A 27,800-nucleotide genomic window follows, 5' to 3' on the forward strand; every position below is an offset into this window, starting at 1 on the left:
CGCCCCCCCGCCCCCGCCCCGGCGCCGAGCCCCGGCCTGCCCTGCCCGGCTGGCACGTCCTGTGGCAGTGCTGGCACCGTGCAGCCCCTCAGCTGCCCCAGAGGTGAGCACAGGGGTGCTGCACACCCCGAACTCGGGTGGGAGGAGGAGTGGGGGATTCCTCTCTGCACTCAGGGAATGGGAGATTTGGCGCTGCTCGGAGCGAGCCCAGCATTGCCCCTTCCCCCTGGCTCTGAGCAGTGTCTCCTCTCTGTGCCCAGGGTACTACTGTCCAGGCCACACTGCCGTCCCCCTGCCGTGCCCCGAGGGGACACTGAACCCCTTGGACGGGGCACTGGCACCCACAGCCTGCAGGCAGTGCCCCGTGGGGAGATACTGCAGGGGAGAGGCCAACTGGGAGCCTGATGGTGAGTTTGGGTAAGAACAGCCCTGCCCCAGCACAAGGGCTGGGGATTGGGGCTGGAGGATGTGGGGAAATGGGAAACATCTTCATGAACGGGGTAAAGGCTACTGCAGGACACCCTTCACCTGTGTCTGGGCTTACCAGCCTCTTCTTTTCCTCTGCTTCCTTCTTTTCACTGAATATTTATTTTGGATGCTATTTCTGTTACTGCATTGCTTTTCCTTCTCTCCCTTTTTTCTGCTTTCTCTTCCTTTAACACTTTCATCACTGCTCTTTCTGTCCTCCTAAATCCTGCCCCTCCCATTTAACCGTGCCTGGGCCAAAACTCCAGGGTTGGATACCTGGAAAGAAGAGATGCAGAACTCTTCCCACAGGAAACAAAATGTAGGGAAGCAGTTAGAGAGGAGATAAAGTGAGCAAATGCTAGGTGAGGTCAGAGCAAGCAAAGAAAGCGATGGAGGCCAAGGGTTAATGAGAAGAAGGAAAGGCAAAGCAAAGGTGACCAGCCCAGGCTATCAGCAGTGATAATCCAGGACAAGGATGGGCTTTGGCCTCTCTCCAGAGTTATCTGCTGTTTGTGAGGGTTTGAGGAGGTGCTGTGGGCGGTGGCTGCCTCCCTCTGTGTTGCTCAGGTCTGTGCTCGGCCGGGTACTTCTGTGAAGGGGGAGCCACCGATGCCACCCCACGTGGGACAGCTGGGTTCCCTCTCAGCGGGCCCTGCCCTCTGGGGCACTACTGTCCAGAGGGAACTCCTTTCCCAGTTGCCTGCCCAGTTGGGACCCTCAACAACGCCACTGGTGAGTGCGATTTCACCCATGGGTTTGTGCTGTGGTGGCTTCAGTGGTGACCAGCTGCCCCTAAGGTCAGTGGCCACGTGTTACCAGTGATGGTGGCCACATGTTACCAGTTCAAACAAGTGCTGCTGATGCTGGGAGTGCACTGGGTGTTCCCCCATCTCCTGTGTCCCCCGGTGTTTGTGTCCCCTCAGGAGGCAGCTCCCAGGCCAGCTGTGTGCCCTGCTACCCCGGGGCTTTCTGTGCCAGCGTTGGGCTGAGTTCTCCGACAGGACCTTGTTCTGAGGGGTTTTACTGCCCAGCAAACTTCAGCTCTGCCAGCCCCACGGCGTTCCTGTGCCCCAAGGTACTGCTCAGGGCTGGGAGAGGGAGTTCTCAGCTCTGGGCAGTGGCAAAGGGTCGCCCACAGCTGACAGAAACACTGGTTACATCCCCACAGAGGTTTGGGTGATTCTGCGATTTACACAGCCCCGAAGTTTGGCACTGAAATCCTCTCCTGCCTCTGTCCTTGCCAGGGTCACTTCTGCAGGTCAGGGACAGCCCTCCCGAGGCCGTGCCCTGCTGGGCAGTACCAGCCAGCCGCAGGCTCTGCCTCCTGCATCCCGTGCCAGAGAGGATTCTACTGCCAGGAGCTGGTGGCAGGGGATGCCAGGCGCTGCCCACCTCATTCCTACTGTCCCACAGGTACTCTGGCACTTGCCAAGGGCTCAGGTGTCGTGTGCCTCGCTGTGACCCTACAGATGTGCAGCCCTGTGTGTCTCCCTCAGGCCAGGAGGTGGCAATGAGCCAGTGTGGCACAGTGGCCACCTGAGAGTCACTTGTTATGCTCTGCTGCAGCTCGAGAGCCTTGTCAGACCCCAACACTCATACTGAGCTTTATCGTTGTCTCTGTGGCCTCCCTTTTAGGGACACGAGTTCCTCTCACCTGTCCTGAAGGCACCTTCACTCCTGAAAACGTGACGGGCCTCTGGAATGAGAGGGAATGCCTGCCTTGCCTGCCTGGCCACTACTGCAGGTTAGGATTCAGTTCAGCCTGGCATCATTTCCCTTTCTCTGGAGCAGTTTGGCATCCTTGTTTCGTGCTGCTGAAGTTCTTCCCAGCTTCTCTCCTGCATTTCTCTCACTCAGTGAGAAGAAATATAAGTTTAGACACACGGTTGGGTACAGGGGCATTGGATCTGTGGATTTGGGGAGGCAAAACCAGTCTGGCATCATTGTTGTGGCACAAAGAAGCACCTGACAGAGGTATAGGTGGCATTTATGAAATCACAGGAGTAATGCAGAAAGTCCAGCCCAGTGGAAAGTCACCCACAACTTCATCTACAGCAATTTTCCACGTTCATGGAATTTGAACTGGCTCACTTCAGTCATCTACATGTTTTTATAAGTGGAAAAATGTGTCTGTTTTCTCTCTCACATCAGAAATTATTTTTATTGCAAACTTTGCAGTATTCACTGTGTCAGTACTTGCTCTGGTTTTGCACCAAACCAGCAGCAGCTCAGAGTACAAAAATCGTTGTTTTCCTCTCTGCTCCAGGCATGGAAGGCTGGAGGGGAAATGTGCGGCTGGATATTTCTGCCTGGCTGGGAGCTCTCGGGCTGCTCCCCAAGGCCTCCCCTTCTCCTGGCGCTTCCTGGCCGGGTGCCGCTGGGGCCAGGTGTGTGCAGGGCTGTGTCCTGCAGGTAGGTGAGGATCTCGGTCATGCTTGCAGTACAGAATATTGACTCGCTGCTAACCCAGTGGATTATATCATATACTGCGTAATATATTGCCAGCCCTTCTTTAAAATTACCATTGCTCACTGATTTCCTCGGTTTTGCATCTTTTGAACCAAAGTGTGCCAGGCTCAAAAGGCTGCCTGGAATTGATGGTGCTGAGCTGCCAGTCCAGAAGAGTCTGAAGGCTCCTGGCTTGGCCTCCCACCAGCTGTGTGAAAGTTCATTCCACAGCAGCAGCAGACCCTGGCTCGGTCCTTTTTGCCACTGGAGGATTTGCATGTTTGACTTTTATCTCCTTCCCACCCCTTTCCGTAGGTTTCTACTGCCTGGAGGGGTCTGAGGTGCCTACACCATGTCCTGCCAACACTCTCAGAGCTCTTCCAGGGGCTGGGAAGAGGGAGGATTGCCTGCCCTGCCCACCGGGCCGCTGGTGCAAAGCAGGTTGGGGGCTAAACACTGAGGGGAGGGGAGCTGCTTTTCAGGAGAGTTTTGTGTATCCCTGTTTTCCCAATTCCAGCCCCATTTTCCCCCATTACAGAGCCATTTTTCTCCATTTTTCCCAGTTTTTCACCCCTCCCAGCCCCTTTTTATCCCTGATTTGCCAATCCCAGCCCCATTTCCCCACATTCCAGCCCTGTTTTCCCAAATTTTCCCCCCATTTTGACACATTTTCCCACATTTTCCCCATCTCAGCCCCTTTTTCTCCTGTTTTTCCCAATCCCATCCCATTTTCCACCATTCCAGCCCCATTTTCCCCCATCCCAGAGGATGGCTTGGATGTCAGATGTGGAATTGTGGGGCAGTCCTGGCAGTGAGCAGTTCTGCAGAGAAAAGAGGCATTGAACTGTCAATCCACATTGGAAACGTGGGAGAGCTGAGGTCACAGCCAGTCTCCAAATATCCCTGTGTGCCACTGGCAGGAGAGGGGCTGGGATGGTGGAGGTGGAGGGTGCAGGAGGACACAGAGCAAAGGTGTTCCAGTGGCACTGGAGACACCCCTTGAAGCCTCTCTCTGTTTTTTAGGGGACTCGGAGGCCCATCCCTGCCCTTTGGGACACTACTGCTTTGGGGGCAATGGCAGTGACCACAGCAGTGTCCTGGCCCCTCAGGAGTGCCCTCCACAGACGTTCCGTGGGCACCCGGGAGCCCGGAGCTTAGCGGAATGCCAGCCCTGCCCTCTGGGCTATCACTGTCCCTTATCAGGCGAGTCCCAGGGAGAAGCTGGCCCTTTCCCGCCTCTGGGTGACAAAATTCCCTCCCTTTCCCGCCTCTGGGTGACAAAATTCCCTCCCTTTCTCACCTCTGGGTGACAAAATTCCCCAAGATGAGATAGAGAAAGGGAGAGAGAATTCCTGCTCACAGCGACCTAAGAGCCTTCCTCCAAAATTCCCCCTGTCCCTCCAGCCTCCCTTTCCTCACTCCCTTCTCTTCCCCACAGGCCTGACCAGGTTTGAGGATTATCCCTGCCCCCCTGGATACTGGTGCCCTGGCAAAGGGGACACTTTCCTCTGTCCAGCTGGCACTTCCAGGATCCAGCCTGGTGCAAAATCCTTGGAAGAGTGTGATCCCTGCTCGCCTGGATACTACTGCCCGGACCCAGCTCAGACAGGGCTCCCCAACACCCAGGGAATACCTTGCAAACCTGGCTATGAGTGCCCAGCAGGTGACAAGACCTTTGTTTTCCTTATTTCTGAGCCTGGATGATGGATCAGCAGGGATTTTAGTGGTGACTCTTGTCCCATTCCCCCAGAACATGATCCCTCTCAGCCCTCCCTGGTTTTTTTCAGTTGAGGTTGCCAAAGTAGTCTGAGCTTAGAGAAGGAGATATTTTCATGCAGGGCATTGAGGTGCCAGCATTCCATGCTGAATAATAAACTGGGTCCCAACAGTTCTGTGCCCTCTTGGGAACAGTAGGAAAAGCAGAGTGTTTATGGAAAAGCCTCCTTCTCTCTGCCTCCCAAACACAGTTTCTCCTGCTCTGGGAATGTCACATAAACACATAAACACCTTTTCTCTCCCAGGGTCAATAAATCCCAAGCCCTGCAGGCCTGGCTTTTACTGCAGTGCCCTGACAGGAGAGCCTCCCCTGTGTCCTGCTGGGTACCACTGTCCTGAGGGATCCTGGACTTACAACAGCCCCGAGCAGCTGTGAGTACCTGGGGGTTGGTACAGCCAGCCTCCAGTTCCTAAAAACGCTGAATATTGGGAATTGTGCTTGGGATCCAACCTAAACCGTGGCCTTTGTGCATTGTGCAAAAGCAAAGGAATCTTTGTGGCTGCAGTCACAGGTTTGGTGACTGCTGAGACTGAACAGGGGGATTTATGGTTTCTACTTAGATTGGAATCAGATGAGAACCACTTTTAATTTTGACCCTGTGTCTTCACTGATCGTTGAATCCAGAAGTAATTTTCAGAGATTTTCTTCAGGGGGATTTATGGTTTCTACTTAGATTGGAATCAGATGAGAACCACTTTTAATTTTGACCCTGTGTCTTCACTGATCGTTGAATCCAGAAATAATTTTCAGAGATTTTCTTCTCTTCCCCTGCCCTGTTTGTCCTCCCAGGTGTGTGTTCCCATACTACTGCCCCCTGGGCAGTGCCTACCCAGTGCCCTGTGAAGGAGGGCACATGGCCCTCAGCCTGCCTGGCCTGAGGGGCTCAGCTGAGAAATCCTGCAGGGTTTGTGCTGCAGGGACCTTCCGCAGTGACCCCCTGATCTCAGCACCCTGCCAGCCCTGCCCAGCTGGCTTCACCTGCCCACCAGGTAAATTCAGCTGCCACGGGGGAGTGGGGCAAGAAATAGCAGCTTAAATTGGAAGCAGAGAGTTTGGAGTTCTGTGTGGGCAAAGCTCTCAATCCTCTGCAGTTATAAAACCCTGGTGTGGGCTGTCACGTGGGTTTGCCACTAGATTTAGCCGGTGGAAGAGCTGGGAGAAAGAAAAACTGAGATTTAAATTTAAATATGAATTAGACTGGAAAACGCTGATGTGTACACGTGTGCATTTATATAGCCCCGTGTCTATATATAGACAGACGTGTGTAGATGTGTCACTGGGACAAGCAAGTGCTCTCTGCCTCTCTCTCAGCACTGCTGGGGTCCCTAATGTCACCCCTTTCTCCAGGCAGTGACAGCTACCACCAGCAGCCTTGTCCCTGTGGCCACTGCTGCCCTGCTCTGGCCCCGGCCCCGCTGCCCTGTCCCCCGGGCACCCACAGGAGCAGCCACTTTGCCAAGCACCCAGGGGACTGCCAGGCCTGTCCTGCTGGCACCTTCAACCACCTCCCTGCCCAGGCTGCCTGCTTCCCCTGTGGCAGCTCTTCTTCTTCTCAGCCAGGTGAGTTTTTGTGTGTGAGTGGAATTTCCCCTCTGTTGAGGTGTTTCCTGATCTTCCACAAGCCCTGGGATCCTCCTGGCGCTGGGGATGCTGCCCATGCCCAGCTGCTCTTCCTCTGTCCCACCCAGGAGGAGGATTCCATTTTCAAAGGTTTTTTTCCCTCTGACACTGTTATCCAAGGGGATTTATCTCCTTAAAGGAAGGAAGAGCTGAGCAGCTCTACTCTAATTCTTGCTCTGTCATGGCTTTGAAAGTGGTGGAGTTTCACCAGCATTACTTCAGCCATGATTTGGGGGCATGGTGTTAAATCTAGGTGTGCTTTTGAGCCAAAATTTGGCACTGAGGGCACGATAAAGTGGGGTGAGGCTGGAAACTGGGAAAGTAAAGAGTGCCTATTCCTTGCCCCAGTGTATGTGCACACTGCCCCAGCATTTCAAATCAGGTGGGGTTGAGGCTGTTGACAGAGGGGCTTGGCAGCCTTGCCTGGCTGGGTCCTTGCCCCACCCACACATTAATGGAGGGCTTGTCAAAACCCTGCTGCCAAGGAGCAGCTGGGCTTTTCTGCATCTCTGGCTGAATGGGTGCTGCAGGAGATGCTCTAACGCTGTGTTGGTGCAGCAGAGGCAGGCTGGCCCCAGCTGGCTCAGCTGGCTGGTCCTGTGGCTCAGCTCTGCCCTGGGAGAGGGGCACAGGCACCAGCAGTGTCACTGAAATGAGCAGTGGGGTTTGATAAAGGGTGCTGAGCACGGGAGCTGCTCCTTTCCAGCCAGAATGGATGTTGCAGGCTGTATTCCCCATCCCAAACCCAGCTTTTCTCCCAGGTGCCACCAGCTGTACCTGCCATGGGCTGAACAGGGCTTTCCAGCACTCAGATGCCTCCTGCATCTGCCAGGCAGGTTATGTTTATTACGATGAGAGAGGCAAGAAAGACCCTGATGGCAACAGTGATCAGGATTGTCGACCTCAGGTAAAATCAGGCTCCAAACCAAAATTGTTGTGTGATGTGCAGAAGCGTTCAGGCCTTAAGCTAAGCCAAACAAATCTTTGTTTGATTGGCCTTTTCTTGTAGGGTTTTTTCTTTGCCAGGATCTTGTGAGGTAAAATTTAAATTCATTAGGGATGGAGGTAAAGGATCCTTCCATGCCAGGGCAATGGGAGCAGCACAGTGTCTCACACGGATGACAGATGCAGGAATATAAGCCTCGTTATTAATGTGAAGTCCTTCATCAGAACTGCCAGGGGCAGGGAGACACTAAAACCAGCTCTTGTTTGTATCTTGCATGATGTCACTTTTTTCCCTCTTTGTGAATGAATTCTGTAGTGCAAAACCCCCTCCTGGTATGGGTTGCACAGCAATGTAGAATGTCCAAATTCTACTCTGATTCCTTCAACCACTTTCTTACAGCTGAACTTCTTCATCAGAACCTCATGAGGGGCTGGGAGGTGAAATTGTTGTGTTCTTTCTTCCCCGCTTCCCTTGTTGGATTGCCTTTATGTCGAATGTCTGAAGGAGAATTTTAGGGATGCTGCAGCTCAGTTGAAGCTCTGGAGCTTGTCTGGGTGGGTTTCTCTGCAGGTGGACGAGCTGTGTGCCCCCGGCGAGGTCCGGCTGGCGTCCACGCGCCGCTGCGTCGTCCCCGAGCGCCACGACTGCACTCCCGCCTGCGGGCCGGCGGGGGGGGAGCTCCACGCACAGCTGGGCATGTGAGTCCCACCCAGCACTGCCTCTCCTAGAAAACACTTCTCAATAAGCCCTGAGCTACTGAGCCCATGAGGTCATGCCAGGGTTGGGCTGTGGGAGGTGTTTTTTGGGAAATTTTCCATCGGTGGAGTTCCTTTCTGGGGAGGTCCTGCCTTCAGTCCTCAGTCATTGGCCCTCATCATCTTCCTGGAGAGTATTTCCTGTGTTTCCAACATTAGCTGGTGGTTTTGTGTCTTGGTTGGTGACACCAGAATCACCCAGTGACGAGGCGAGTGTGGACCAAGCTCACATTTTCTGAGCTGTGTGACTTTTCCACCTGTCTCAGGTTGAGCCCCTCTAAAGTGGATGATCACTCTGTTAAATTTAGGCCAGAAATGAGAAAAATCAATCCTTGTTGCTCCCCACACATCTTTAATCATCATGAAATGGTTTGGGTTGGCAGGGACCTTAAAAATCATTTAATTCCAAATGGAAATCAATCCTTGTCCCATCCTCCACATCCTTATTGGTTTGGGTTGGGAGGGGCCTTAAAGACCATCTAGTTCCAACCCCTTGCCGTGGGCAGGGAGACACTGGAACGAGTTCTTGTCACATGCTATCACTTTTTTCTCATTGTGAATGAATTTCTGTGTTGCAAAATCTCCCCCTGGCATGGATTGCACAGAAATCGGTTGCGTCAAAATCATACTTTTGATTCTTTCAACCATTTTCCTGGAGCTGAGCTTTGGGGAGGGGTGTGTAATGCTCTGCTACAGGACTGAGGTGGTCTCTGTCAGACACCAACCAAGCACTGTCAGTGGGGTGTCACATTGTGGCCTTGAAGAGCAGGCACGGTGCTGAAGAGATGGGCAGGGAGTTTGCTCCATCCTTTTTTCCATGGGTACAGAGTAGGATCATCCACCCTGTGGGTTGGGAGAGGCTGGGGCTGGCCTGTTGTGGCTGTTTGCTCAGGGATCAGGACTGATCGAGGATTTGTCCCCTGGTCAGATGTCACTGCAAGCAGTACGTCTCTGCTGAGGAGCTCTGTGACCAGCTGTGCCTGCTGAGAGCCCCACGGATCTCCCTGGGCTTTGGCACCCACAGAGAGCTGCTGCTCAGGATGAACGAGGGGGAAGTGAGGGTAGGTGTGGAGGGAGGGATTGCTTTCTAAATGTGCAGGGCTGGGAGAGCCCAGAAATCACAGGGACTCCAGGGAGGTGAGGTTAAGGGTTGATGCATTACAGAGAAACAACAATTCCTGAATTATAGGGGAAAAAACCTCCTGGAGCAGCCTTTGACAGCTGCAGTGACCCACAAATCAGGGTCTGCATCCAGGATTGGTTGTATCAGTGATCAATGTTTCCCTCTGCTTTCCATAGGAGGTGTCAAACGTTCTGGGCCCAGATGAGCACGTGCAGAGCAGCCAGAGGGTGCATTTGGTGCTGTTCAGCCCGTGGGGAGTGCTGGGTTTCATTGTCTCCAGCACAGAAGTGCTGGATGCATTTCTCACAGGTAAGGCTTGAGAGTGAACCCAAATTCCAGCCACACCAAGCCATCCATTTCCTTCCATGTTGGCACAGCAAGTTGGCACAGAGGGAATTCATTATTAGATGCTCCAAACTATTTAGAAAGCAGGGAAATACCTTGTTGTGTCTGGGAGTAAACAGTGGGGAATTCACTGACTGCATGGTTAACTGCATGGTTAACATGGTCAGACAAAGACTGCAGGGTTTTGGATTTCCAGCAAACTAGAAGGAAACTGCATTTGGAGGCAAATCTGTCGGCAGGTGCGTGGATTTGGCTTTGTGAGCTGTAATTGCCCACAAATACAAAACAAACAATTCTTCCTTGCCAAGGGTCGGGTGTTGTCCCATGCTGCTCACTTCACACGGTTCATTCTGCTTTCTTCTCTTGCCTGTGGCAGGAGATTTTTCCTCAGATCAGCTGCTGCAGAAAGGGCACAGAGCCCAGAGGAGTTCCCCCAAAGACAGCCAGGCCTTGCCCCTCATCCCTAACCCAGTGGTGTGCCTGGAAGCAGGGGACACGATCCTCTTCCAGCTTAGCATCAGTTCCCAGGGTGAGTGTGGCTGGGGCTGAGCACATTTGTGTGTCCAGACACGTGCAGAGCAGTGGCTCCACACTGGGCACCCTGCATGGATCCATCCCTTCATCTCCTGGATCCCAGAGCTGCAGTCTGGGCTCTGCCAGGGGCTTACCTGGTAGTTTGCAATTTTTAACTGGATTTCTGTAGATTGAGATAAAATTGGTCCTGTGTTAGACAGCACAAATCCTTGTGGGGCAGTAATTAAACTCAATTAAATGAGCTGACACTACCTGGCCCTGTAAAAGCAGTTCCACAGTTCTTTGCCAGCCCGGTGCCAGCTCTCCCAGCTGAGGTGGCTCAGAGCTGCTGATCCTGTGCTGCCCCATCTCCAGACCGGGCCTCCAGCCATTACCCCGTTTACCAGAAGCAGCATCTCTATAACAACAACCCAGGCTGGGATTTTGGACCTTTCCGAAGGCTGGACCACCTGATCCAGGAGACTCAGCTCAACATCTCCTGGTAATACCTGCCGTGGGATAACAGTGTTGTGGGCAGGACCTGACAGTGGGTTTCTGACAGAATCAGCAGATCCTTAGTGGTGAAAACACCAAATTTTGCTGTGTTCAAGTCCCTGTCTTTAACCATCCTCACAGATGGAGGCTGAAAGAAGCTTGGATCAGCCAGTGCCTTCCTTATTTTTCCTCTTCCAGGTTTGCCCATGTTTTCCTGGAGCCTGGGACATACGTTTTCAGGGACAGCTCCGTTCAGGAACACTTCCTGATTGTGACAGTGAATGAAGCAAACGTGAGCTGTGACCCCGGGGACTTGTCCTTCCAGCCCTCCTCCCTGTTCCAGCTGGCCAGACACGGCATTTTGAAGCAGCAGGATCTGAACCTGGCTCCCAACTGGGCTGCTATCACAGGTACAGCCAAAACTCCGGGATAGCCACCTTCAGCCTCCATTCCAACCCATGACCTTTCTTGTCCTTCTCTAAGTGCGTTTAAACAAGCATTTTCTTTGGAAATGCTACCAAAGCACTGCTTTGTCAGCTTTAATCCCTTTCTCCTGTGGAGCTTCCCAAAATCCACTGCTCTGTAGCCAAGAACCTGCCTGTGCAGGAGCTGAGGTGGTGAGAGAGGGAAGGAGCAGCCGTGCTTCTCCCCACACCCTGTTTGAAGAGTTCAGAGCTAACTGAGGGCTTTGTTTTCCTTGGCTGGAGTGTATTTCCATGATAAACTGAGCTGAAATTAAATACAGCATTTCAGAGTTGACCAAGGGCTAAGCACAAGGTCAGGTAAGATCTTTGCTCCAAGCCAGGTGCGGGTGGGAGCACTGTGCACACCTCAGTCCTTCAGTGGGAGGCCAGGAAACAACAGAAATGAAAGTGTGGCTTGCAGACACGACCCTGGCTCTGCCACCTTCAGTGCTGAGAACACTTCGCTCCTCATCCACCTGCACCAGCCAACAGGGGGAGAAGCAGAAGTGAAATGAATAGGAAAGGTGCTGAGTGGTTTTTTGTGTTTCTCACTTCTTGCCCTCCCTCCCTCCCGGCTTCCCCAGCGATCCTTTTTGTCCTTGGCTTCCTCGTGCTGGTGCTGACTACTCTGGCCATCGTGCTCCAGCCTGCTGGCCCCAAAATCAGCCCCCTGAAGAGCTGGAAGCCACGATGGAGGAGCCTGGGAGAGCCACACATCCCACCAGAGTACATCCTCCTCAAGGACAGGTAAAGACCAGCCTCTGCGTGGTCATACAAAAAATCTACCCAAGAAATCCATCCTCTGCTTGAGCTGGGCTGGGTCTGATCCTACTGAGGAGAATGAGATGCTCTTCACCCTCTTTGCCATCCCCTCTAGCCTCAAGTTCTATCAGACGCTTGGTCCTCGTGGGTCTGGAGAAGATGCTGGCTCTGGAGAGAAAGGGGCAGTGCCCAATGCAGGTGAAGTGCTGGGCCAGCCCCAGGTGTTCTCCCATTGGTTTTTCCCCACTTCCTCCCCATTTTGTTGTCTTGGGTTAATTCTCAGGTGCGATATTTTGACACCAGAATTTCCTGCACACACAGGAGGCCGCTCAGGCACTTTGCTGTGCACATTTCCACAGGCACACACACTTCCACCCTGGGTTTATTCCAGGGACTTTAACCCCCTGTCATTGGGATGGGTTGAAGTTTCCTCCCTGAGGAATTAAGAGAGTAAATTCCCAGCCTTGACAAGCCCTTTAGAACAGCAGCGAGTTCAGGTGATGGGTGAAGAAAATAAAGATTTACAATTGTTTTCCTTGGCTTCCCCTGCCGGTTGTTCTGTTCCCTGAAGGCACGTGACTCCCGCGCTTCATTTGCTTCCTGGGAATGAGCTCAGCTCGGGAATTTCGGGGTGGTCACAGGCAGCGGCAGAGCCCGAGCCCAGCAGATGGCAGCAGGTAGTGATGCTGGGCACAGCTCTGGGCACAGCTCCGGGAGCATCCCAGCGTTTTTCTGGACAATTTAGGAGCTGATAGTAACGCTCTGCCATCCTCCCCCTCGCCAGGGAACGAGACCTCCTCTCACATCTCCTGCCTCATCCGTTTTGCTTCCTCACAAACCACAAAATTCCTATGGACAGGCAGCGTCTTGGGTGGGAAATAGACCCAGATAACCTCGTGTCCAGTGTTTGAGTGTGAGCCTTCCCCTGTGTTTCAGAACAGAGCTTTACACCCCGGCTCCTGGAGGATTTCAGTGTTCGTACCCTCTATGACAAGCTGGAGGATCAGAATTTGCACCTGGCCTCTCAGCTGGCAAAGCACAGGATGGACGTGCTGGTGTTCCATAACGGGATCAGCCAGCGGATCCAGAGCCTCATGGTCAGTGGGAAGGGGCATTTGAGGGAAGCAAGGCTTGGAACCATGAAATTGTCAGATAAATGGTTGCCCTGAAGTTGAAGTTTGTTGAGGGATGGGTATTACTGCTTTCAGTACTTTATTTTGGCATAAAATAACTTTTTTTTATATGGTTTTATATGAGGGGCTGAATGTGGAGTGGGTAGATTCTGGGGTTTGCAAAATATAACACTGCTGCTTTCTGTGAACAGGACACAGTGCAAGCTCTGGACTGGGAAGCCCTGAAAACCTTTTCCAGGCAAGGGAACTGTGGGCAGAAACCTGCAGAGCAGAGCTGGGCAGCAGTCGGTGCTGAGCTGTGGGACGGACATGGGAATTTAACAGGTGAGAGGCCTGGGGTGCAGAGCCAGGGACAAGTGCACTGTGAGGGCAGCAGCAGCAGTGAAGGGGCTAAAAAAAGACCTGACTCATACCTACGAGAGAATCCAGAAAATTGTGTCTCCCAGGCTTGTTCTGCAAATTGTCAGATAAATGGTTGCCCTGAAGTTGAAGTTTGTTGAGGGATGGGTATTACTGCTTTCAGTACTTTATTTTGGCATAAAATAACTTTTTTTTATATGAGGGGCTGAATGTGGAGTGGGTAGATTCTGGGGTTTGCAAAATATAACACTGCTGCTTTCTGTGAACAGGACACAGTGCAAGCTCTGGACTGGGAAGCCCTGAAAACCTTTTCCAGGCAAGGGAACTGTGGGCAGAAACCTGCAGAGCAGAGCTGGGCAGCAGTCGGTGCTGAGCTGTGGGACGGACATGGGAATTTAACAGGTGAGAGGCCTGGGGTGCAGAGCCAGGGACAAGTGCACTGTGAGGGCAGCAGCAGCAGTGAAGGGGCTAAAAAAAGACCTGACTCATACCTACGAGAGAATCCAAAAAATTGTGTCTCCCAGGCTTGTTCTGCAAGAGCTGACAGCCTGTCTGCACCTGAGCTCAGCGAGAGGAGAGGTCTGGCAGCTCCAGGAGGGGTGAGCACAGAGTTATCTGGAAATGTTGTTCGAAATGAGGCATCCTGAGAAATTTCCAAAGAAAGGCCCCTGCTCTTGGTGCTGTTCTGGGTTTAGTCACAGTTTTCCAAGTGGTTCTGGGGAATCCCATTGGAATTTGTTGCTGGGTTCATTAGGTGCCCCATGGCAGGAGGTGACAGAGTTAATGAGGGCTCTGGAAGGGCTGCTTGGGAACACTCCTGACAGGAACAGAGCTGCGAATCCAGAGACGGAGCTCGAGATCCAAGCACAGGCTGCAGTGGGAGCTGTACCCTCCCTGCACAGCCTGACCAGTGAAAATAAATCAGAAGGGCAGGTGAGCTGCAGGGGTCTGCTTTGGGGCCTTCTCTCACCTTTCTGGGAGTTTTTCCATTTCTTTAACTTTGGGTCCATTTTATCCCACAGGATCCTGAGCTGCCTCAGCTTTGGGAGCTCTGCAGCACGAAAGATGCTTTTTCCAGCCTCCCTGGGCATGAAGAGCATGGTGAGGGCAGTGCCACAGCTGGGAGGTGCTTCCAGAGGAGGCAGTAGGAGGCTGAGTGTGTGCTAAGAGGGTAAAAAGGGGTGTCTGTGTTTGCTAACAGAGCAAATGCAGAATTACTTTTCCCTATTTACGCTATTTTTTACTTCCACATAATTTTTTTCTTTTGCTGAGGTGGCAGCTCAGGACAGCCACTTCTGCCTCTTCTATCCCTCTGTCAAGGAGTTTCCATCCCTTTCCATCCTTCTCTGTAGGAGAGAAGTCAGGGAATTTCCATCCCTTCAGACCCTGCACACCTTTATATTAAGTGACACCTGTAGGAAAGAGTCTGGGTGCCATTATAATAATTGAATGCTGAAATGGGGAGGCCAGGAAGATTCTATACCATCATTCTGTGATCCTCACAGCCTTCCCTCTGCCCAGGACAATATTTCCTTCTCGCAGCCGTGAAGAGCCTCTTCCTTTAGGCTTAAAAGTGCCCCTGTTTGTTCCAGGTTTGGATCTCCAGTTGGTTTATCTGACTGAGCTGGAGGTGGAGGGCCTGGTGGCAGCTTCCCCCCTTGCCAAGACCCTGTGTGAGATCAAGGAAGCTTTGATGAATCTCCAGCAACCCTCAGCCCTTGGTAATTCATCTGGTTTTCCCTCTTGTGTGCTGGTTTAGAGCAGTAAATAAACCAGGAGTTAAAACAAGCAGGATTTCTTCTGAAATGAAGATTTTCCTCCAGCAGCTGCTGAATTTTTTAGGCTGTGACGCTCAGAGTTTGAAATTAATAACGGTGTGGGTTTGGTGTAATTATGGGAGGATCATTTGCATTATTTTGCAATTCAGATGCAGTGGATTTGCAAAGGCCTGGATCTGCCTGGATCCTGCAGTGCCTGGGCAGTGCTCAGGGCTGGCTGTAGGGCCTGTCCTGGGTTATTCCCATCAGATTTGGCTGCAGTGGTGGCTCTTGGTCTCCTCTGAATTTGTGCTTTTATTCTGAATTTCTCCAACAGACAGCAAACACCAAACCAGCCTGGGGAGCTCAGCCTTGTTCTGACTGCTGGATTCCTGGGATGAAGCTCTGCTGCTGGAATAAAGAGGAGCTGCATTGCTCAGAGCAATTGGAGGGACAGAAGCAGGAATATCTCATGTTCTGCACTGTAAAATAGCCACCAACTCACTTCCTGGAGGAGCTGAACTTCTCCTGGGCAATGGATAAAGTTGGACTGGGGAGGGAGGGGGTGTCTGGGACAGAGCAGCTTTACCTGAGGTATCAGAACAGACATTTATTTAATTAAGGATGTATTTGGTCAAATATGGGATGAGTAATCCATATTCTTTTTGCTTAACCTTGAAATATTTTCACATTTGCTGTGGATTATCAATAATTTGGAGGCTGAAGTCCTTGGTGTTGCTAATTTCATGTTTTAGTTGTTAAGTCAATAAAGCAATAAACAGAAAGACCACAGGTGGCATAAGAACCTCGATTTACCAATGTGCTCTGTACAGCCTTTCTGATCTCTGATGTGAAGGATATTTGTGAGTTTTTCAAGCATTTTAGAGCCATCCTTTCAAGCCTTGCCCAGCACCCTGACATGGCCTGTGCATGTTTTAAATACACCCAGTAAGTTCTGCTGGCAGAGACCTCAAAGGTCTCTACAAATGTGATTTTTCTGAGCAAAGATACACTGAACTATTCCTGAAGGGATAGCTGCTGGTGTCCAGTGCTCTGGGAGCCTGATTTTCAATTTTTAAACATCCCCCCTGCCATTCTGCTTCCCTTGTCCTGTCTGTGTGAGAGCAGGGCTGTGAGGAGGGAATGGTTTCCATAGAACAGGAGCAGAATCCCCCGCACAGCATTCCAGATCTCCAGGGAAAGGGCAGCAACACAAGATTTGAGCCAGCACAGTCCCTTGGCAACCCCCCCAGGGAGGCTCCAGCCAGCAGCAAAGCCAATTCTCCTCTCATTGTGGTATTTACTGATTTGTTTACATGTGCAGAGCTTGGTGAGCCCACTCCTTCCCGGTTCCTAGGCACAAAGCTGTGTTTGCTCCTTGCATAACCCCTGTGGGTGCTCAGACAGTGAGACTGGGGTGCCCAGGAGCCGGGACAGGAGCTCTCAGCGTTGCTTCCGCTGCTGGATCCAGAGGAACTTCAGGATTTTGCCACTCCCGTTGTTGGTTCCACGTTTTTCGAGCTTGCTCCCAAAACCAAAAGGTTTGTTCAACTTCCTTTGCAGATCCACCCTGGGAGAATTTCGGGGCTTCCTGGCAGCTCAAAGGGATTTTGTGGATATGGGAACGGGCAGGCAAACACTGCAAAACCCCTGCAGGTCTCTGTGGTTGCCTGTTGGGGAATGTGGCAGTGAAAAAACCATCATTTCTTTGTTTTTTAGGTTTTCAGCAGATATGTTCATAACAGTCCTCCATGGAGGTAAGAATCTCCCTGATATCCACAGGGAAACCTGGTCGCCAATGGTGACAAAGTTATCTCTGTGAGTTGTGGCTCCAGATCCTATTTGTAAAAGGCAGGGTGGAAGGCAGCTGTAAATAAATTATGTCAAACTTTTGTTGTAGCAATATTTCAATGAGTAAATTGGTTTGTTTTAAATCAAACCAAAGATAGGCATGTGGAATTTTGCTTGAAATTTCCTTTTTTCCCCAATGTGGTTTTCTTAACTTCAGTTGTAAGTAAAAAATTCAGAGTCTCAAAATATTTTGGGTGGGGTTTTTCCTCAAAAACCCAAAGGATATCAATGCAGAAACCAGAGTTTCCCAGAGTTTCTGTTAACAGTTCCTTGAAAAGAACTAATAAAGAGAGGAGTGGTGCAACCATTGGGTTTATTGCACTTGTGAAGTATTTGCTGCTGACAGCTCATTTTCCAGTGTTCTGGAACCTCCTGAAGGCCCAGCAGAGTCTGGAGTAGCAGTGAAATTCCCTCAGATCAGGAGCGTTCCCTGGGACTGCTGATAAGAGAGATCGAGTGCAGGGTCAATTAATTTGGCATTTGGAGAAGGGTCACGGGTTTTCCTTTGGTTTCTTTGAGTTGTGCCTCTCTTGACAGAGAATGAAAAGGCCCTTTTCAACATCAACTGCAAAGTTCAGCCTCTCCTGGACAGCATCAAGCACTGCTGTGGCTGTGAGGAGGGAGGTAGGGCTGGGTTCCCTGGGGAGGGAGCTCTGGGGTGTGAAATGAGCTGCTGCTGGTTCTGTGCTCACTCTGAAGATGTTGTCCAACCTCCCAGAGTGTCACCTCTGCCAGGGAGTGCTCCCAGTGGTGCTTGTGGCACTTAGAGGCTCCCCCTGGGTATTCCAGATAAAGAGTTTTAAAGGCTGTGAGAAGAAAAAGTTCAATAAAAAACACCTAATGAAAGTGTCCCTCTGAAGAGAACTTCCAGTGAGGATATTGAGGTGGTCAATGAAAATGCTGCCAGAGTTTGGGCGTTTTTCAGACGTGGGTCAGTCACTCTGTATGGCTGAGACACATCTCACTGTGTTACTTCGGAGCACCCTGACCCGGCTTTGTGGGTTTTGCAGACGAAATCGAGCTGGCAGATGAGCATGGCCAGGTGAAGAATTTGCTCCAGCACCAGGAGCACTACGGGTGGCAGCTCCTGCAGGAGAGGGAGCTCTGTGTCCTCCTCAAAGTCACACGTAGGTCAACATGCCAATCTCTGCACTGGAAACACTTTTATTGCCTTTGTAAATAAAGAAATGCCCCCACAGAGGGGAAGGTGGGAAGTTACTGAAGAGGATTTGTGTCCTGGGTTCCCAATCTGAGGCCCTGAGCATCCTTAGCTCCACTCAGGACCTGATGCTGTTGAACACTTCCTGAAGAAAGAGCCAGCACCAGAACCTGAGCTCTGAAATCAAGGCTGGGTTTGAAAATGCTCTGGTAGAAGTCAAGATTGCCTCCACCCAGGGCAGAAATCTCCTGATAGTCCCACTTCCACCACCAGGAAAAGTTGTTTTAAAAGTTTCTGGCTTTAACACTGTGTTTTTATCCCTCACAGGACAAGAAGGTTCCCAAGAAGCTGTTTTTACACCACTGCTGAAAAACCAGAGCATTGTCACCCCAAAATTCCTGGGTATGAGTCTGAAATAAATGTTTCCATAACCTTGTTCTCAAACATGAGGGGAGGGAACAGCCTGTTAGTTGTGCTCCTGTGGGAGGAATAAAAGGCTGAAGTAAAGACGTTTTTAATTTATAGCCAAAAGGAGAAATCTTTATTTCCAGAATTAAAAACTGAGTTAAGAAGAAAATGCTTCTTAATGCCTCCCCATTGTGTGTGAAGTCCTGGAGCTGTGGGTGGCATGGTGTGAACCACAGAAACACAAGAATTACATTGGATTTCCCCTTTCAGCTACTCTTTCTCTTCTCCCTGCAGCTAAACTGGGGAAGTCAGAGGATTCCAAAGTGTCACTGGCCAGAGGGAAAACCAGAAACTACGGCAAAAAAGCCAACTTGCTTTTGGAAGCTCCATCCACAGCAGGTGAGCTCCTGACCTCGGTGAAATCAGTGCTTCTGTTTCCTTCCCCAGCACCTGCCCGTGAGTGTTTTGTGTTTCTCCCACAGGTAAAAAGAGTCAACCACAAGGCAGCAAGAATAAAGGCAGCAAGAATAAAACTCTGGGATCCACTTCCAAAGGAACTGGGAAACACTGATAATGCCAGATGGAAGGAGTGCTTGGAACTGAGCTTGGAGGCTTGTTGGGTTATGCCGTGGTGATACACTGAATTTACTGGGCTGTTGGCAGAACCCTGAGACAGCCAATGCCTCAGTTCTGAGATAATGATCTCACTGACCCAGTGCAGCAGGAAACCAGTCTGGAGGCAGGAATATTCCTGGTAAATTCACCTTGATCCTCACAGACATGGGGCTTGTCTGGTGAATCACGAACACTGGCAGCTGCAGCCCCAGTTTGGCTTACCTTTAACACGGCAGTTCTATTTCTGGGATCGCTGAAGTGTTCAATTAACAAGTTCATAGTGCTTTTATCTTTTACCTCACCAGTTTCTCCAATTCACTTTATAACTCCTGAGATAGGTCCTATCTTCATGGGATGGACCCTGGCCCAGCTCTCACAGACCTGTTGATTCATCAGTCCTGCTGATTTGCTGTGCTGGGCACTTGAATATCCACCAGCATTAGGAACATGTGTACAACTGTGTGTAAAAATGCACATCATCATGCAAAACCTATAGATAAACCTTTCTTCCTCAAGGCTTTTCCTGAAAAAATAAAACAAGCTGTAAAACCTAATTACTGAGGGCATAGATTTTCTGTCTACACCACCCAGGTGTTCACTGATCTCAGAAATATTCACAATTTTAAAGTCACAGAACTGAGTTTTCTGCAGCTCTTTTGTTGCTGCATTTTGTTCAATTTTGAATTGAACAAAAACATCTCCAAAATGTATTTTTTAATTGTGGTACCCAAATAAGCAAAGGGCTGTAGGGATTTCCCAGTAAGATCCCCATGCTTGTGGCCACAGAGTGAAGATTCCCTGTGTTTGTTTACGTGAAAATTACGTGACAATTGTGGAAGTTTTTAGCTGTTCATGTCCTGGGAAAGTGGTGTCCATATTTTGTACAAGGAGAAGAAATTAAGCAGGACAAAATCTTTCTTAAGTCAGGTTTTCAGTCCAGTCATTAGAAGGACCGGAAGAAACACAAATTGAGGAAGGAGAAACTTGGTTTTCCTTGTTGCCTTGTGCTGGTTGGGAGCATTAGACCCTGAAAAAGTGAGGTCTGGAAATTCCACTTTTATCCACCACAAGCAACAGGCCTTGATCCCCAATCTCCCCCTTGCCCATCTGTCAGCCAGTGCAAGTTATGACAAATCAAAGCCCAAAAATACCACAAAATCTGCACTGTTCCCTGGGAGAAATCTGCTGCAGCCCATCACTTCTCCACCTCCAGAGCCACAGAGCAAACAAGCCTTCCTCCCGTCCTTCCCAACCCACACCTGCAGGAGCCAGACTGGCAGAAAAGCTGCCACTAAAATAATTTCTTGGCAAGGCAAACACAGATAAGGTGGAGAAGGTTTTCCATGTGCCCAGCTCTTCCTGAATTCCCCTGGAGAGCCCAAAGAGTTGAGTCTGGCCTTTGCAAGCGGCGCCAGGGAGGTGTGAGCTGATAATGGGGCTGTGGTCAACAAGGAAGTCCACGTGTGGTGTGTGGGTCAAAGGCTTCCTGGAGCTCTGGTCAGGCCCTTTTGAGTAACTAAATTGTTTTCCAAAAGCCTGGAGCACTGAGCTCTCCAGGATCCAGGTGTGAGGTGAAGGGCAGGAAGGGTGAATGGCCACAGCCCTCGATAACCTGGGCTGACAGAGGGGCATGGGCTCAGCGAAGACGCCAGGGGAGGGATCATGAGGAAAAGGGGCAGAAGTTGGGAACTGGAGCTGAAAAAAGACATGGCTCACTCTTATCAAGCGCTGCTGGGAAGCTGGGTTTACTCCACGTGCAGGAAATTTTGATATATGTTGCTATAAATGAGGTCAGGACCTGTGGGGTTTCTTTTTTTTTGGTCATGTCAGAGGAGCCAGAGTTATTTTTTTCTCCTGTAGCCAAAGGAGGGTTGCAAGCTCTGTAAACACTCCTTGATCTCTTTCCTGGGGAAATAATTTTAAATTTAAGATGCAGATGTTATTGGATCCAGAGTAAGTCCATCAGCAAATGTTTCCCATCAATGATTTACCACCCTGAGGAGCTTCACTGCAGCGTATCTACCTGTGTTTTGTAGGTCACCACTAACTACGAACCAGGAACATTTTGTACTGTTATAAATCCTTTCCTTACCTTGGCTTCTCCAGCTGTTCTCAGCAAACTGCAGCTTCAAACCCCTCAGCTGAGCTCAGAAATAAAGTATATGTGCAGGGAATCACCTCTCTTGCGTTTTATTCTTTTGTGGCCTTTTTTATTTTTTATTTCCTGACACATTCACCTTCTGCACTGGGGGGAAATTTGAGGCTGGGTTGTGGAGATCCTGCACTCAAGGAGAAATTCACCTTGTGGAGGGGTTTAATCTCAGCAACGAGCTGGAGCCAGCAGCTCTTTCCCCTGAGTTATTCTTCAACCTCTCCAGGTGGTGCTGGGGGGAAGGAAAGAAAACTGTCAAGAAATCCCAGTTGCAGCTGGGAACTGGGAGATCTGTCTTGGGAACATTCTGTGTGCTCAGGAGGGAATGAACTCTCCTCCAAAGCCGCTCAGAGGTGACAGAAGCACGGGGTCATTCAAACCTAACCTGGCAGAGCTGGTTTGGACCCTTGGGAATTTAGAGCCAAATTCCTTTCAGCCACTGGGAAGAGACTGGTTCTGGCCAGGGCTGTGCTGCTCCTAGCTTGGCCAAGATTTAAAGCACAGAGAGCTCTCTGTCCTTCCCAGAATGACTGAGCTGGACACCTGAAATGTAATAATGACTTAACATCATCGCACCTCTGACCTCACCCCAGGACCTCCACCTGGGAAGAGGGAAGCTGCTCCAAGGTGCTGCTCTCTCTGGTTCTGCTGCTAAAGCTGTCCATGTTTGGGCTTTGGGAGCATCTGGAACTGGTGGAAAATGGGAGCTGAGGTTGTTTGGACTGCTGGCACAGGTCTGGGCTCTCTCCACACCTGGTTTTTAGGTGAATGGAGCCAGCTGACAGCATTACGTCACCGTGGCTCCAAAGCTAGCAGGGATTCAGCGCTGGAAAACACGAGCTCCTCAGGGTCATCAGTGTCCCTGCCAGCACATCCAGTGACTCTCTGTGTGACAGCGTTGTAACTCTCAGAACTCATACAAAAGCTGTTTTATCCCTTCCAGGTCACAGGTGCCTCCTTTATGTACCAGGCAGACACGGATCAATCTTCCTGCTGTAAAATCCCTGTCTGGACTTCAGTTATCACCACTTACAACCCCATAGGAAATGACATTTAAAGTGTGCTTTGCCCTTGAGTCTCTCATTTGGGATTACTTTATTTGTTGGGAAAACATGGGGGAAAAGATGGTTTTACTGGATGGATTTGGTTTGCCAGGGACAGTGAAGATGGTGGAAACTATCAAATTAGATGCAAGGGAAGCACCTAAATGGCTGAAATGTAGGAATTGGCAGCTTTAGACTGGAATAATGTGAAAGGCTGCCCCTGTGCTGCCCTTTTTGTGCTGTTTTAGTGGTTTTTGGTTAAAGCAGTGACCTGACTCTCGTACTCCTTGTGACCAGGAGAGTTTGCAAAAGCTTTTGCTGTCTCCAGGTTGTTTTCTGCAAGGTTTTGATGTGATCTCTGTGTCCTGGTGCCCTGCACCTCTTGGCCCAGACTGCCACTGCTTTGGCTCCCACCCTGGTCAGTCTTGTGCTCACATTTCTTGTCTCACACACTGAAATTCTCACTAACCAGCCTTTCCTGCAAGAAAAGAGAAGGCTGCAGGGAACCAGTGCTGCAGGCATCTTTAAAAATAGCAGTCTGTGTGTTTTTCTTCCCCTTTCTGTCACATAACCAGAGCTTCTGCCTGGCTGCTCGCTCCTGCCAGCCCTCCCTGCAGGCAGGGAGCAGAACCCAGCTCAGAATCCTCTGCAGAGCTCTGCTGGGAGTGGTCTCAGCTTTAACTCTCCCCCTTCCCCGCCTCTCTGGCACCACTTTTTCCCCCCAGGAGAAGTAAGAGCAGCTTCTTGAAGCTATTGGGCTTTCTGCTTCAGGGGAATTCCCTGTTGTGGATCTAAGTTACTCCCTTACTCAACATATTCTGGTTTTTATTTGTGCAGAACTTCTGCTGACCTGTTCCACACAGCCCATGTGCTCACACCCCTCTGGATTCCTCCCTCTGTCCCCCTTTCTCCCCATCCCAGAGCTGCCAGGATGATGCTGAATGCATTTTATGCTTTATTTAGGATTCACACGTCAGGACTGTTGCTGTTTAAGTGCTCACTCCGATTTACAAACCTCTCAGGAAATCATTGAGATTGTGACTTTACACCGGGATAGGTTTCACTGTTCCACCAGAAATCCTGCTCTGGGAGAGGGGAGCAGCCTCACAGGACTCCAGGCCTGGCCAGAGTAGCAATTTCTGCTTTAGGAGCAAGACTTGCACAGAACAATGTGGTTTTTCCTGTAGTTTCTCAGTTGCACAGCCCCAAAAGTTGTCTTTTTTTCCAGTTTTACAAGAGCGGTGGCTGGAGAAGCATGGAGAACATGCAGGGCTGGAATGGCTGAAGAAATCAGAGCTTGGAAAAATAAATAATGCAACCACTTCCAATATTTTTATTGTCAAGATAGTTTAAGATTAGGACGTTTCTTGCCTGCTGGCAGCAGGTGACTGATAAAATACATTTTATTTTATCCCCTTGAGCCTGGAATGGGATTGGGTTCTTGATCTAACAGTGGGGTTCCACTGTGATGTATGAAAGGGCCAGTTATAGGGTTTTTGGGGTGAAATTTGGAGGGACAGTGGCTCAGCAATAAACTGAGCTGTGTGTGGAGCTGAAGGCCCTACTATTTCTATCAGAGCTGTTACAAACTCTGGGTTTTTTGGGTTTTTTGTGTGTTCAGTTCAGCTGGACAGACCCCAGGTGTGGTGCCAGCACCAGGGCTTGGTGCCCTGCAGGGCAGAGATTTCACAGCTTTCCAGGCCACTTCCTTTGGCAGGGAAATCTGTTACCATTTTTATATTTTTTATCTTTTCTGCCTATTTTGCACCTCACTACACCTTCCTTGTCCTGAAGAATATTTATTCCATTCCCCCTGGCAACAGGAAAAACTTCTCCTTTAGGGCTGCTGAGTCTTGCTGGTGCCAGAATTCTGATTTTGGGCTTGCAGGCAGCTGCAGGGGTTGTGTTCTAGCAGGGAGTTAAACAGAATTAGAGGCTGAATTTGCTCACTGCCCATCTCTGCAGCCCTTGCTGCTCTTTGGGGATGGCTTTGGTGTTCTGCCCCCTCCTCCCGTGAAGGTTTTTGTATCTGGAATGAAATTTCCAGTTAACCTGGAGGGTTTAGGAGGATAAATACTGAAATATGTCTGTTCCAAAGGGTGTTCATTTAAGGAAACGAGGCACCGGGGCTTGTCAGAGTGAGGGGCTGGAAGACACAGGTACCTCCTGGCTGGGATGGGCAGGACAGCCCACCCAAACTGGGCACAGCTTCTTAAACCTTCAGCAGCTGTGCTCCTAAACCCCCTCTCATAGATACCTGGTTATTTTTCAAGACCATTATGGTTCTTTTAGAAAAAAAACCCAATTTTTTTTCTTGTTCATTTTAGATTTTTGCTTGGAGTTTTCGTGAAACACAGAAGGAATCAGTCTTCCAAATCTTTTCAGAGTCATCACCTGCTGCAATTCATTTTCCAGTTAAAGGGGTGCTAGTTAAAAAGAAATATTGGTGTTTTAGAGTAGGTTGTTAAATAAAAGACAGTTCTAGAAGAGGTTTTTTGCTGGTTTTGTATGGGTCTTCTAGAATAAAATCATGTTTGTCCTTAAGTGCAACATATTTTATTGCTCTCCTGGGTATTCTCCTTGAAATTCCTAGGCAAACATCCCAAGGGTTTTCAGCAGCACCAAACCAGCTGGAAGTGATTCCAGCTGAGCTCTGTTTCCTAAATAGCATTTCAGAAATGTGAGCATTTAAATGCTGCCAAATGAGTTTGGAAGATTGCATCTCCCAGGTTACAGAACGTAACTGTGCTGCTCTGAGGATTGTGGTCAACCCAGGGAACCTGCTGGGGGTAAATATCTGCAATTTCTGTGTTCATGTGGGTTTCATTCATGGCCTCATATTTTGCACCTTCAAATTAAAACTCTCAGCTTGGAAATGAATTTCACGTTGTGGAGTTGAAGGCAGCTCAGTCGTGGTCTGAGCAAGGACTTGCGTGGCATTAGAAATGCAAAGCTGCTATTGCTGCTGCCTGGAATTTGATGGGTTGGGCGATTATGGGGTGCAGAGCTGCCAGAAAATACCTGTTCCTGGGGAGGCCCTTCCTGCTGCTGCGTCTGGACCAGTTTTTCAGCCATTGCAAAATAATGTTTTGGGGAAAGTTCACGAACTGGCCTAGTTAGAGCTGGTGCAACAGGGCATGGCTTGGGAGGAGGGGGTTTTCCCCCAGAGAAATGCTCTAGAATCAGGAGAAATTAATGCAGCCAGGTTAGAGGGAGCTGTAAGGGATGGGGCTGGCACAGCTCAGTGGGGTCTCTGTAAAGCTAAAGAAACTCCTGACAATATGTGAAGGCCCAAGAGTGGCAAAATAATCCCATTTTTTCCAGGGAATATTGTCTCTCTCCTCATGGTTTGCCTCCATGCTGGTGTGAGTTTACTCTGCTGCACCACAGACCCTCAGAGCAGGGGCTGCCCTCAGGAGCATCCCAGTAACCTCTTGAAAGGCAGGAATAAATCCAGGCTATGAGTTCTCAGCATACCTGTGACCAGTTCTATTTCCAGTGGGTGTTGGCACCGTAGTGAGAACAGCTGTCTGCAAGTGTTTGTGCAAGAATGTGAATTTCTGTGTTTTCCTTCCTCTTTTGGCAGAGATAAATATGGTGAGGAGTGCCCTGCTGTGTGCCAAAGAGATTTCTTGCACTAGAGGAGATGCATCAGAAAAGAAAAGAGTTTTCTCTGTATAATTTGGCTCAGTTTTTATTTGAAAAGGTGAACTCCTCCCTACAAGTTCATGAAGACTTTCTCACTTTATAGAACACAAACCCTCACTGTGTCCCTGTCGCCCTCACTGAAGTCTCAACATCACAAAATTCCCTCAGTTCTTCATCTCTTGAATCATATTCTGTGGTTAAAGATGTAAACCAGGGAATTCCTGGTTTTTAGTCACTTTCAGTGTCTCACACAAGGGCTGCAAGGCTGATTTCCAGGGAGGTGAATGTGCTCTGCAGATGCCACCCTAAAGTCTCCACACCACACTGAGATACCACACTCTGCTGCTGCTGCCAGCATCGGTTTGGGGTTTGATCACAGGGGGAAACCCAGCCCTGCCACACATGGGACTTCAGCCCTTGCACAGCTCTGACCGAAGGCAGGAATTATTTTGTGTTGCCATCCTGAAGCTGGACTCACTCCAGGATAAATGGCTCAGCAACCCTGACTCATTCAAAATCTCTGTATTAGGAAGGAGGACCTAAAATCCCACTAAGTCCAGCATGAAGCCTTGTTATGGATAAATTTTTGCGGGTCAAGACACAGACCCCATGACAGAGAAGCCAGAACAATTCACCACCCTACACAGACTTTTACATCTGCATTGCACAAAGTTTTGGCCTTAAATTCTCCCTTTCCCTCTTGCTGCAGAGCAACCCTTTGGCCTGAACCAACTCTCCCTTTTCTCCTGCCTCGCTCTTCACCAGCCTGCAGGAATTGTCAGTGACGGGGTGAAAGGGGAAAGTGCTCGGATGTTTTTGGAGCTGGGAGGGGAAGATGGTGAGAGCTGGTTCAGACTGGAGGCAGCTGTGCCACAAAGCTGCTGTGCAGCAAAAGGAGGTGAAGGAAAGCTCAGAAGCTCAGGGCAATCAGCAGGGCCATCAGACCTGCCCAGTCTGGCTGAGGCTGGAGTAAGAAAGAGTTCTGTGTTCAGCAGAGATTTCTCAGTTTATGAGGTTGGGAGTTAACTCTTGGCTTGCTTGCAGTGTGGTTGTAGCAGAAAAAAAACACCCTGCTTGAAGAGTTCAAAATCTGCTTCTCTCCATTGCACATCTTAATGATAAATTATTGCTTTTACCTGGCTGAGAGCAATGCCTGCTCCTGCTGAGGCTGCAGAACTGACTTGAGGAATTTACAAGTAAGAGCTGAGTGGAGGAATTATATTTTCTTTTCAGTTTATTCTTTAGCACGGAAGTATTTCTCATGATTCATTTGTTCATACATGCTTTCCCACCCTTCAAATGATGATGGTGATAATAGCAATAATAATAATAATGTATCTAGTAGTAAAAAAACCATCTAAGGTGGAGGGTTCTGTGTGAGGCTGAATGAAAAAGCCAAACATAAACCAGACCTGGAAAACAAATTATCTTCATTCCCAGCTATCACATAAGGAGCTTGCTAGCTCAGTTTTTCCAGATTTTGGATTATAGTGTGTCTATCCTGCCCGGATTTGGAATTTAACAAAACCTCTGTAAGATTTCTGATCTGGGAGCCACCAGGACGTGAAGATGCCACGCTGAGCATCTTTAACCTGCTCACAAACGCGAGGCAAAGCAGATTAAAGGGAATAAATGATGCAGCACTAAGTGTGAGAATTGATTTGTGATGCTGCCACTTAAAAACCCATTCTGAGGCCGGGGGGAAGGTGCCTTTGTGTGTGAGTTTGCAGCTGGACTGTGTCCCCTTCTCTGTGCTTCTCCTTGTGATTCACCCGAACACTGCAATGTTCCCTGAGTTTATGGGGTTAAAATTCGGTTCAGTTCTTCTCTGTGTGTCCTTCTCTGTTCTTCTCCTTGTGATTCACCCGAACACTGCAGTGTTCCCTGAGTTTATGGGGTTAAAATTGGGTTCAGTTCTATGTTCTCTTGCCTCAGGTCCCACAACCTCCTGCCCTCAT

General features: G+C 49.8%; 2 protein-coding genes across 7 annotated transcripts; both read left to right on the plus strand.

Moving 5' to 3' along the window:
* The first annotated feature begins 8 nt into the window (after positions 1 to 8).
* Positions 9 to 13,349, plus strand: LOC108447670. Its single transcript, XM_017738358.1, has 24 exons — positions 9 to 103; positions 261 to 407; positions 1,036 to 1,200; positions 1,392 to 1,543; positions 1,713 to 1,881; positions 2,104 to 2,212; positions 2,735 to 2,880; positions 3,232 to 3,357; positions 3,940 to 4,119; positions 4,355 to 4,579; positions 4,938 to 5,064; positions 5,483 to 5,682; positions 6,041 to 6,253; positions 7,075 to 7,220; positions 7,830 to 7,957; positions 8,943 to 9,075; positions 9,314 to 9,446; positions 9,859 to 10,011; positions 10,371 to 10,497; positions 10,689 to 10,900; positions 11,539 to 11,701; positions 11,832 to 11,914; positions 12,653 to 12,813; positions 13,041 to 13,349. Exons 12-24 carry the CDS (start codon positions 5,547 to 5,549, stop codon positions 13,347 to 13,349), a joined length of 2,097 nt encoding a protein of 698 aa, XP_017593847.1. The 5' UTR covers positions 9 to 103; positions 261 to 407; positions 1,036 to 1,200; positions 1,392 to 1,543; positions 1,713 to 1,881; positions 2,104 to 2,212; positions 2,735 to 2,880; positions 3,232 to 3,357; positions 3,940 to 4,119; positions 4,355 to 4,579; positions 4,938 to 5,064; positions 5,483 to 5,546.
* Positions 13,350 to 13,466: 117 nt separating this feature from the next.
* Positions 13,467 to 19,553, plus strand: CUNHXorf65 (chromosome unknown CXorf65 homolog). 6 transcript variants are annotated; one of them, XM_017738416.1, is made up of 12 exons: positions 13,467 to 13,611; positions 13,734 to 13,808; positions 13,964 to 14,142; positions 14,232 to 14,310; positions 14,802 to 14,930; positions 15,304 to 16,507; positions 16,686 to 16,723; positions 17,355 to 17,441; positions 17,828 to 17,944; positions 18,304 to 18,378; positions 18,679 to 18,783; positions 18,867 to 19,553. In XM_017738416.1, exons 7-12 carry the CDS (start codon positions 16,699 to 16,701, stop codon positions 18,953 to 18,955), a joined length of 498 nt encoding a protein of 165 aa, XP_017593905.1. In that variant the 5' UTR covers positions 13,467 to 13,611; positions 13,734 to 13,808; positions 13,964 to 14,142; positions 14,232 to 14,310; positions 14,802 to 14,930; positions 15,304 to 16,507; positions 16,686 to 16,698; the 3' UTR covers positions 18,956 to 19,553. The 6 variants fall into 6 exon arrangements, with proteins under 6 accessions (XP_017593905.1, XP_017593906.1, XP_017593904.1 ...); XM_017738417.1 differs by lacking the exon at positions 13,734 to 13,808 and having other exon boundaries at positions 14,232 to 14,380; XM_017738415.1 differs by lacking the exon at positions 13,734 to 13,808.
* The last annotated feature ends 8,247 nt before the right edge of the window (positions 19,554 to 27,800 follow it).

This window comes from Corvus brachyrhynchos, unplaced genomic scaffold (assembly GCF_000691975.1).
Source record: "Corvus brachyrhynchos isolate BGI_N302 unplaced genomic scaffold, ASM69197v1 scaffold46, whole genome shotgun sequence".
NCBI lineage: Eukaryota > Metazoa > Chordata > Aves > Passeriformes > Corvidae > Corvus > Corvus brachyrhynchos.

Excerpts from the sequence above, each read along its gene's own strand:
- LOC108447670 (XM_017738358.1), top strand. The coding sequence starts at position 5,547 with ATGGCCCTCAGCCTGCCTGGCCTGAGGGGCTCAGCTGAGAAATCCTGC. Across the intron at positions 10,012-10,370 it reads GCTTAGCATCAGTTCCCAGG|ACCGGGCCTCCAGCCATTAC; the intron begins GTGAGTGTGGCT and ends CCCCATCTCCAG. Across the intron at positions 11,915-12,652 it reads AGGGGCAGTGCCCAATGCAG|AACAGAGCTTTACACCCCGG; the intron begins GTGAAGTGCTGG and ends CCTGTGTTTCAG.
- CUNHXorf65 (XM_017738414.1), top strand. The coding sequence starts at position 13,831 with ATGTTGTTCGAAATGAGGCATCCTGAGAAATTTCCAAAGAAAGGCCCC. Across the intron at positions 14,143-14,231 it reads AAAATAAATCAGAAGGGCAG|GATCCTGAGCTGCCTCAGCT; the intron begins GTGAGCTGCAGG and ends TTTATCCCACAG. Across the intron at positions 14,311-14,801 it reads CCCTGGGCATGAAGAGCATG|GTTTGGATCTCCAGTTGGTT; the intron begins GTGAGGGCAGTG and ends TGTTTGTTCCAG.